Source organism: Populus euphratica, unplaced genomic scaffold (assembly GCF_000495115.2).
Source record: "Populus euphratica unplaced genomic scaffold, PopEup_1.0 scaffold444.1, whole genome shotgun sequence".
NCBI lineage: Eukaryota > Viridiplantae > Streptophyta > Magnoliopsida > Malpighiales > Salicaceae > Populus > Populus euphratica.
Window position 1 is genome coordinate 116299 of NW_011500328.1, and position 10705 is coordinate 127003.

Sequence of the window (10705 nt, forward strand, 5' to 3'; positions counted from 1 at the left end):
TCGTGCTTGGGACCCTTTTATTCCAATTGTCAGAATTCCAGAGAGACGACGGCGGCTAAAGGACGATGGCAACACCGTTGGGGCGGCCATTCCCTTCGGTTGCGTTTGGAATGTGGTTATGGTTTGAATACCACCATTGAGAAAACACCAAATTTGCTCCAGTATTGTATAACTAGTGGACTGGATGGGAGATATTCTTTGCCGTTCTCAGTCCTATCCTCACAAGTGAGACACGACATGAGATTGAAAGAGTGCTTATTAAACAGTATAAAAAATCTTATGGCATATATAGGCTATGACATAAAGTCTACTCTATTTTTTTTATTATTATTATTCATTAAAAATCATCTTAATTTAAAATTTTAATTTATTAAATAAAATTTTATGATATGATTTATATTATTTTCTAACACATCTCCTCAATTTCATATTACTTTATACTTAATTTTTTATTAAATAAATAGAAATAGTGAGATTCGAACTCGGGATCACTTGATCATTAAGACTCTGATATCATTTTAAAAAATTATCTCAACTCAATAACTTAAACTGTTAGATAAAATCTCAAGATATAATTTATATTATTCTCTAATATTATTATTATTGTGAATATTCATCCGTTTGTGCCCTACCTCAATTAATTTTATAATATTAAAATTAAAAATTATATAAATTTTTATTAATTTTACAACTTATAATTTTAAAAAAAAACTCAAACTCACACCTCTAAAAAAGCCCCTAACGGATGATCGTTAATTAAGAAGCCAACCCAAATATAATCCATACTTGATATTTCGCCAAGTGACACCATGATATATCCAGCCAAGTTCTGCAGAGAAGCTTCTAGCGATAATTGTCAGTGTTGCGTGTCATCTTTTTGGGAGTTTTCTAGAGGAATTTAACTCTTGTTTGCCAGTGCTTCCCGTTGAATATTTCGGATTCAATTTGATTCCAAAGACCAGTTTCCATCTGTTCTTGCCCTTAAACCGTTGCAGTTGGTAAGACCCTTCATAATATATCAGCCCAGACCCACTCGAAGTGACAACATGGAATGTTGAAGCTCCTGGAACCGAAATAGATAGTCTGACTGTCAGCATCTTCATAGCCCCAAGCCCATGTTGAACCTTCCCTTCTGAACTAAAGCAGTTAGGCTTTTGTAAACAGGAGAGGTTAACGGATTGGTATTTTTTATTTTTTATTTTGAAGAAGAAGAAGAATAATGTACGGAGAAGGTATGTTATTTTTTTAGAATAATATGTTCTTTTTATAAAATAAAAAGAAATTTTTATTATTATATAATTTTATTTTAAAAAATTATATTAAACTAACCATTTAGTAGGTAGATGGTTTAGTGATGAGAATTTTAAATCAAAAAATTTATCTTTTTAATAGTTTCAAGTTGAAGTTTTATAATTGTTAATATAATAGGCACTAGAAACTTATATAATTGATTAATTTAGGGTTTATGAAATTAATATATCTAAACTAATTTAAATATTCATTTTAATTTAAAAAATAAACTGTAAATTAGTAACAACATTAATCACATCAAAATATGAGACGATTTGGATGATTTTATAGCTCAAACAACACTAATTCAGAAGTCTTGGGGGTTAAGCTCCTCTATTTAACCAAAATTTAACCCAAAAATTGTAATCAAGTCAAACTGCAGTTATATATCATCGTTGGATGATGATATTAGGACACCTAAACGAATTGATTAATTTTCTTGAGATAATTAGCTTACATGCAAAGAATCCTACAATTGCATGATCGTTGATCAGAGCCCCCCAGAGACTCGCATCTGCAGTCTTTTGGGGAACTGAATATGCTAAACGTGGCTGCAAAATCAGTTTTGCACTGTAGAGCACCATCTTGTTTGCAGTCTCCGGAGAATGTCCTGCTCATACCGCACCAATAATTTATTCGCCCTGCATCTCATAGAAAACCCAGGTCTGCAATCATTAATCTGAGTCTTCTTTTACTTCGTTACCATGAGAAATTTTCTTTAGAACGAGGAAAACTAAAAGGAGAAAAAAAGACGTTCCATTTCGAGTTTCTTGAGAACATGATATATGTACCTTGAACAGGGGTGATCAATATAGAAGAAATTGTTATAACACCATAAATCAAGAAAAGGATGGCTGCTTTCTTCATCTTCAATCTCTCTAACTTGCCTCAACAAGTGAACGTACGTATAGTTGTTTGCTTGGCTCATTTGACAACAGCAAATCCCCTAACGTACTCCAATCGGTTATTTATGTAATTTAAGACATTTATATCTTGTTTATGTTATAAATTTTATGAGCGCTGCTGTTTTTAAGTTACTGATTTAACCTAAAGAGACCAAAAGGAGTTCTCGAAAAAGAGACAGAAGGTATGATTAAGAAAAAATAAATAAATAACGAGAATACATGGTAACCGGATAATAGAGCTAGAAACTACATGTATGCAAATAAAGATAAATTTATACAACTTGGTGAAGTAATTAGAGATAATTTCATATTTAAAAATTCAAAAGTTATCATAAAAAAAAGGGTATGATTTTGATTAAATTAAAAGATGAAAGTCATCAATTTATTGGTAATATCTATTATATACTATGAAATTTGAATCTAGTATGTAATGTATATCTGTTTTTTTAAAAAAAAATATAATAAAATATGTGTTTCACTTTCAATTCAAATTTTACTTTTACTTATTGATAACTCACGTTAGAGTTATGAATATTTGTATTCATTAATGTCATAATTAAAAATTCTCTCAATTTTCATTAATATCACAATCATAAATTGAAACACTAAACTTAAAATTTATTTAGAATCCTAATATTTATTGATGTCAAAGTCAAGAATATTATACTTTTTCATAATATTTAACAACACTAGAGTTTAAAGTATTTATAGTTGAATATTCACTAACACTAAAATCATGAATATTATAAGTATACCATCAAAAGTATAATATAACAATTCCTTAGCAATTTAAAATAAAACCAACAATGTAATTTATCTCATGTATGATGTTTTAAGAGTGATAGTATCTTATATTTTACATAAGAATCTTGTATCATGGAATCTTTGTTGAACAGTTAGAGTTCCTGATAACTATAATATTAGGTGATGACTTTTTAAACTAGACCTTTTTCCATTCTAAAAACAAGATGTCAAATATTTATTCTTTTCTTAGAAATTTTTAAGGTTGTTGCAATGTCGGGTGCGACAACACATATGAAACTGAGTTAATAAAATAAAACAAAAAAGAAAAAGCATATTTATATTCACAAATTAAACATAGAAAAAAGAAAAAGCATATTTATAAAATAAAGCATATTTATATTCACAAATTAAACATAAAATTTTTGAAAAAAAACCCTTTATTCAAAAAAGGTTTGGAAAACTCATGGTCTAGGCCATGAGACCAGAATAAACCAATAAAAAAGAAATTAAAGATAACTACAAAACAAATCCTTTTTTAACAAAAAAAAACAATGCATTATGATAAAACTGTAAAAAAATGAGAAAAAAAAGAATAATAAACACATCAAATTTTAAAACTCATAACATATGTCATTAGATCGGAAGTATGACAAATAAAAAAACCATGAAATCTAATCCACGATAGATCAAACACTAAAAGATAAAACCAAGAAAAAAATTTATAATACAAAAAATCATAATTAAAAGAATGATGGTGAAAAATAAAATAAAAAAATGAGGTCTAAATTAAAAAAAAAACAACAACATAAACTTTCATTAAAGGATGAAATTGAAAACAACAAAACTTTAACAAAAAGAACCAAGAAAAAAAATAAAAATCAAATAAGAAACAATAATATATGACATATTGTAATTTAAAGACTAAATTGAAAGTATCAAAAAAAAATTATAAAATAGCCAAGGACTAAATAAGCAATCAAAAATATAAGAACTAAAATTAAAAAGAAAAAAAGAAAAGAGTATGGATATGCACTTTTGCTGAGAGAGACAGAATAAAAGGAAAAAAAATAAAAAATAACCATGAATGATATATTGTCCATCAACTACCATCACACACTACACTACAAGAAAGAGAACAAGATATCGCTTCCAAACACAATGAAATAATAGATTTAACCATTAAAAAGCTCTGCACGTGTTATCAAAAAAATACAAGCGTCTCTTATATATCAACACTTAAGAGGTAAGCACCTACTAATTTTTAATTTAAAAAATAATTATTCAGAATAAAAGTTCCAAAACACCTTTCATGATTTTGGTGCAAACAAAAAACTCATGTAAAAAAACAAAATTACCCCTGGATTCTTTTCTTCTGATTCTAAAGATAAAAAGATTCTTTTATAATTTTACAAAAAAAACTAAAAGGTATAAATATCCTTAACCAGCAATTCAATTTTCTTCCTAGTATGGGAGTAAATAAGTAATTATACTGTTAAAAAAATTAAAAAGATAACAATAATCCCTGATAATTTTTTAATGACCAATTGCCTTAAAAAAAATGACATCACCCTCGAAACGAAGACACCCCAAATTTTCTTCAAAGGACAACGTCGTAAGTTAACTGTCGCATTGAACAGTTGTATGCATTTTATTGTTACTGTTAATCCGTTAAATTCGACAGATTCTATTTAGGAAGTTGGGATGTCTCCTCTTCACAGGTTCCGATCTCATGTCCGGGAGTCTCCTTTTTTTTTTTCCTTATTATTATCATTATTATTTCTTTCCCAATTCGCAGACTGTATATATAGGTAGGATTATTTCTATCCCAACCTCTTCCATCATCAACTAAAATTTATTTATTTATAGTAATAAATAAGACTTAGCTCCTCTCAGTATCCTATTTGTGAAATCTTAATATATATATATATATATATATATGAATTGTTTGAATTTCTTCAGGAAAAAATAAACAAGTCCATTTCATCTATCAAGAAAGTAAGAAACCTAACAAAATAACAAGCTTCTCTACATCAGAAGTTCGATGCCATTTTACAAACTCTAGTACTTGAAGGCAACCTCTTTTTCTATCCTTGTTAACATTAAACTGGAGATTCTTTAACTATAAACATATCTACAAGACGACATTAACAGTTCTTCTCCGACTACACCAGTATTCTCGTTACTATTCGACGCAGGTCAGATAAACAGCAACAGGAGTCGGTTAGGAAAAATTAAGACACGAGGTAAACCTTGCATGATGCTACTAGTATAAAATGGGTAACCAACGAGGTGGCAAAGAGAAACATGACTGGTGCTGGCAGCGGGTTCATTCGAAGAAGACACCTTAACATTATAAAGGGAACCAAGAGATGCAACTCCAAACAAGTTTTACAACGAAATTCATGTCAAACAAAGAAGTTTTGTGCTAGAAACCAGATTACACTTCTACAAAAGTGCCTATTTCACTGGCTTTTCTCCCGTATTGAGATATCGTCCAACCCTTTCATTGATTTGCACAACCAGCAGCTAAGTTTAAATGTCAAGGGGAAGCAACAACAGAATCTCTATTTTGAAACAAAAACTCAAAAGGACAGCAATGATTAGTCCTTATGGTAGAATCAACATTAATCATACACAGCGAACATTAGCGCTTGAATGTAACTTTGTCCTATGAAGCATCAGCAATCAATGGATGGGAGGATATATTACTCGGGTCTGTTGTTTCATCCATCTTTTTACACACATATATAAAGTGAGAATCTGGATCGTCCAAAACAAAATCTGCTGGAAGTAAGCCCGTCTCGGTAATGGGAACTGGTTCCAAATGTGAGTTTGATGAACTACCTGCTGGTTTTTTAAAACCTGGTCTAGCTGAAAACACATGGGAAAGGGCAAGAGAAAATTTTAGCTCCTTTTATCGAACTTGGTAACTTGCTGTTGAAAAGCTCACAACAGGATCATGAAGTCGATGAAAAATTAGGATTCAGAACTCAAATGCATCTTACAATAGAAATCAGAGGACTGAAAACAGATATGCATCAATCAAAGATGAGCTGACATTCCTTGTGCACATATGACACTTGAATGGGGATCATAAGAGTTAGTGTGATATGAATTTTACACTATGACGCATTGCTTCAAAAAGATTAAACTTTCAAATAAATAGCTCAAACAAGGAAAATGCCTCTTCCGTTTCAAAAGACGAATAGCTCAAACAAGAAGGAAAATGCCTCTTCCGTTTCAAAAGACAATTCCTATTTATTTTGTTCATTACACCATGGAATATAATGAACACGTACCTACAGTTGTATGCTGGTTTATTTTCCAGTTAGTATCATAGGAGTAATACACATTAAGAAATGCTTTGTTCATTACACCATGGAATATAATGAGCAGGTACCTACAGTTGTATGCTGGTTTATTTTCCTGTTAGTATCACAGGAGTAATACACAAAGAAATGCTCAAATGGTTAGACCAACCAAAAATTGATTCCATACTATCAGTTTGGAGGAGATCGCAAGCTGGCTGCAAGTTAGCCATGAGCTGACTCACTGCCTCAGTGCTCCATCTTCAATAACATAATTGGTAACTTCACAGAATAATGCTACCAATTGTATATGCCTTACATGAAACTTCCATTGATGCTTTAAGAAAGAAAATAGAGGAGTCAATCTTTAGAAGTCCTCACATGAGTAATTTTTACATTTGTGCATTAATTAACATACTCAGATAATAGTAATTGGCCTAAAATTCCCCAATTACGAAGTTTATCATAGCCATTGAAAGTCAATCTCAAGTTCCTTCAAGAACTACCAGCTTATACTAATACAAGGACAATTTTAAGCACTGCATGCAGCCTGCAACAATCTATTCCCCAGACAAAAACTGATTCTTTATTTCACAAGAAAGAAGCATTCTATAAACAAACAGAATCCTTTGTGCATGGGAGGAGACATGCTCAATCCCTGTTTAAAGTTCCTCAAGACACTGTACACTTGTGTATCACAACTATATATCCAATCTTTAGCCAACTTATTCACATACGCTACCAAAATGGCAATTTATTTTACTACAAATCAACCATGAGGACAATTAAATATATAAAAAGCCTAGCTTCGCTGCTGTGAACAGCTGATTTAAAATTGTCAAAAGTTATGAGGTATCAAGCCTCAGAGCTAATAATCAGAGTCTAACTGGCAGTTATGACAATGAAGACCAAAGATGCTGACTTAGAATGTGACTTGTCCTTTATCCCATTTTCTATACTTTTTTAACTACTTTAATCTTATCTTTATTTATTATTTGTTCATTCAACGACTTCTTAGTGTTTTTTTGTCTGCTATGGATTTCACTTAAAATGGACACTTTTAACCAATAGTTTTAGTTTATAACAATCATATATGGAGAGATTGGATTGCAGAATGAATAAATGTTGTGTTTTTCAAAAGAAAAATTGTAGCAACACATAAATGGATCATAATAATGATTTTGAACTTTTAAAATCAAGCCTGGGTTCACAAGTTGAACATATCAATTTCTGACCCAGGCTCAATGAACAGCACTTCAACATATGAAACCAATGAGGGCAGTGAAAATATTCTGTAAAGCACAAGGAGGAAAGCAAAAAACACTTACGTATCGCATACAATACAATTTCCCAACTGTAAATGGACCGGGTCAAATGTGGCATCCTTACTTTAGGATCACCATAGGTTATCTGTATATGAAAAATTTTAAATAGCATATTATTTTTAAGAATTTCCAGAATCATATGGTAAACAATGAATCAAATACAAGAATATAAACTTCCATTAAGGTATGTGGTTACCAACATATAAATTCCCCCAGGTTTAAGAAGCCTACAAGAACAAAAGGAAAACAAATTTAGTGAAGATTGTTGCAATTATAATGTGTAAGTACACATACAAACATAAACCATGAGAAATAAAACTTATGCATAATACAACCTGCTTACTTCCCCCAACATTCTGGCAGCACTAATAGGAGCATCACCGCCACACTACACATACAATTGTACAAAAGATCAACATAAGTAAATAGTGATTCTAAACGCCTTAGGACTAAGAAAAGAAGAGCATTCAGATCTGCACCATACCATTAAAGAATCAAGAGTCCCTGGATTGAGGATTGATAAGCCAGCGTCCAAGAGGATGAAATTGAACAGGAAGAAAAAAGTTCGACATGGAAACCGTTAAATTAATTGAAAACCCAGAAGCATTAAAAAAGAAAATCTAATGAAAGGTGGGGGGGAATATACCCTTGTCGATGACAGCATCAAAAGACTCATCTGGGAAGAAGCTCATATCTCTAACATCCATTTCCATGTCTATTATACACAAATCATAAAGGAAGCTCACAAAGTAGTTGAGGTATTTCATTAAAAAAAAGGCAAAGTTAATTCCACATAAGAAGTTACATAAATTCTTCTAAAAGGATACAGTTGAGCTGAGGCATATGCTCGTATTTTCTTCTCATTAGGTCAATGGCCACTGACGAGATATCAACGTTCATTATGTTTTCATATCCATCATCAACCATGTCCTCCGACATAACTACAACGCAAAACAATCCCATCAGATGCGTAATCGAATACACACACGCATGCATACATATGTGTATGTCTCAAAATATACAGCGATTGGAACACCCCATTTTCTTTCGCAGAGGTCAGGTTCATTTGATAAGAGATGCCCATGCGATGAAGTTTTTCCAATTTTACAGTTGGAAGAAACAATAGGTATGAATATCATCAAGATTAACAGTACATGCAAACTTTAATGAATACAACTTCTTTTATTTCTCACATTTTTTCTTCTTCTACCAAAATAGCGTTCCAGTTCAGCCCACAAAAAATGGAACAGCAAAGAGCTAATTCAAACAAAACTTCAATTCTTTTAAAGAAACAAAAGAAAATAATCAGTGCCCGAGTCCAATAATTTAGGTATAAAGAAGAAAAAACAAGAATCATGCCGAAAAGTAATACTAACAAGAACAGGGCTTAAAAGAAAGATAAAGAAAGGGATAATTACGGGCATTGCCACAGCCAACCATGAGGACACGAGAGGAAGTGGGGATATAGCGACGAACAAATGGGCGAAGAGAAGCGTAGCGCTGGTACCAATCGAAGCTCTCAGCCTCTTGTACATAACGGGCGTCCCAATACAAGGCGTCGCCATAGTTGTAAGTATTGCAGCTTGACACATCGCTGTACATCTTCTTGTTTTTCCTATTTGTGTTTGGAGAAACAAACAATTCGATGGTTTTTAATTAATATGGTGGTGTTGGTGGCCGTTATGGTAGTAGTGGTGGTGGTTTTGGTGGCGGTTAGCTGAAGGTTTGGGCTTTCTTGGGGTTCGGTGTGTGGACTACGTCTACTGTTGAGTGATTTCTACTTCGAGAAATGATTGGCTGACACTAGAAGTCTTTTAACAGTACTAACTCCACTGACATGTCATTATTTTTATTTACCATTAGGTGAAATTTCAGGTGACTTTACCGCACGTTATTTTTTGTTTCGGAAAAAATAAATCGATAATAATAGAAAGAAAAGTAATTTTTCAAGATTTAATATACATACCTTAATATTTAATTGCTGAAATTTAATTTGAAACATACACCATTAGTCTCTTTGAGTCTGTTTATACATAAAAAAATTAAATTAATTATTTTTATATAATTTTAAATTGTTTTAATATGTTAACATAGGAATAGATTTTAAAAAATAAAAAAATTATTTTAATCTATTTTTAAAAAATTTAAAATCAATTTCTAAATAATACAAGGTTGTAGAGCTATGTTTTAATATGTTTACTTGCCCAATTTCTCTATAGATATTTAGGTTTTAAAACTTGGTCCAGCATGACAAGTGGATTTAAAACTTAAATAATAATTTAAAATCTAGATTGGTATAAATTAAAAAAATAATTTAAATTAATCTGATTAAAAATTTAAGTTGAATTATAAATTTGATAATTAAAATAAATTAGGTCAAAATCCAACTAAATTTATGAAATATTTTTTATCTTGGTGAATGACTTGATTCCTTTTTATTTTTCTTCAATCTTAATTAGAAAAAAACTAAACAAAAATTAAAAATAAATTTTGAATGATTAAAAACTATTGAAAATATAACAAAGAAAGGTGAGCCCGAAAAACCATAGACTGCGGGAAGCTAATAATCATATGAGAAACCCTAAGGCTTTTGATTGAAAAGTTTGTGTATGTCTCTAAAGCAAAGTTGCCAAGAAATTGATCTAGAATAAATATATGATTTTTTATACGATCAAAAGATTAATGTCTTTTTTTAAGTATAGGAGTGTTGACATAATAAATAACTTAGCAAGACTAAGGTCGAACCACAGGAAGGTTAATTGTATAAATTATAGATAACAATAATACAACAACAACAACAATAATAATAAAGAAGAAAAACTTAATGAGAACTTCGATTAATGTAATGATTAAATAATGATAACAACAAATATCAAGGTTAAAGAATCTAATAATGGTATATCAAACAAGTATAGCATAAACTCTTGTTATTTAATTGGAAACCACACACAAGGGAGGTTCCAATCAAATTATAAATTGTTAACATGATTACATTAGTGATCTTATTCGATTAATGCTAATACTTGTAAATCTCGTCAGGCATTCATGATTATAACTTATGTTAACAACAAATCAAGTTCCTTTCATAGCTCAGGTGTCGGTTATATCATACAGTATGAGCTATGAAAGTGCC

The 10705-nt window shown here is 30.9% G+C and overlaps 1 protein-coding gene across 3 annotated transcripts; it reads right to left on the reverse strand.

The window, feature by feature from the left end:
• Nucleotides 1–5309: 5309 nt before the first annotated feature.
• On the reverse strand, nucleotides 5310–9355 carry LOC105113686 (S-adenosyl-L-methionine-dependent methyltransferases superfamily protein). 3 transcript variants are annotated; one of them, XM_011009972.1, is made up of 8 exons: nucleotides 8991–9354; nucleotides 8400–8513; nucleotides 8219–8287; nucleotides 8057–8076; nucleotides 7908–7960; nucleotides 7769–7799; nucleotides 7576–7657; nucleotides 5310–5810 (listed from the first exon to the last, which is right to left on the reverse strand). In XM_011009972.1, exons 1-8 carry the CDS (start codon nucleotides 9172–9174, stop codon nucleotides 5608–5610), a joined length of 756 nt encoding a protein of 251 aa, XP_011008274.1. In that variant the 5' UTR covers nucleotides 9175–9354; the 3' UTR covers nucleotides 5310–5607. The 3 variants fall into 3 exon arrangements, with proteins under 3 accessions (XP_011008274.1, XP_011008275.1, XP_011008276.1); XM_011009973.1 differs by lacking the exon at nucleotides 5310–5810 and adding an exon at nucleotides 6157–6586 and having other exon boundaries at nucleotides 8991–9355; XM_011009974.1 differs by lacking the exon at nucleotides 5310–5810 and having other exon boundaries at nucleotides 7570–7657; nucleotides 7773–7799.
• Nucleotides 9356–10705: the final 1350 nt, after the last annotated feature.

Coding starts and splice junctions, on each gene's coding strand:
- LOC105113686 (XM_011009972.1), bottom strand. CDS start 9,174: ATGTACAGCGATGTGTCAAGCTGCAATACTTACAACTATGGCGACGCC. Junction 8,288..8,399: donor GCATATGCCTCAGCTCAACT/GTATCCTTTTAG, acceptor TGTGTATAATAG/ACATGGAAATGGATGTTAGA. Junction 7,658..7,768: donor CTGGGGGAATTTATATGTTG/GTAACCACATAC, acceptor TTTCATATACAG/ATAACCTATGGTGATCCTAA.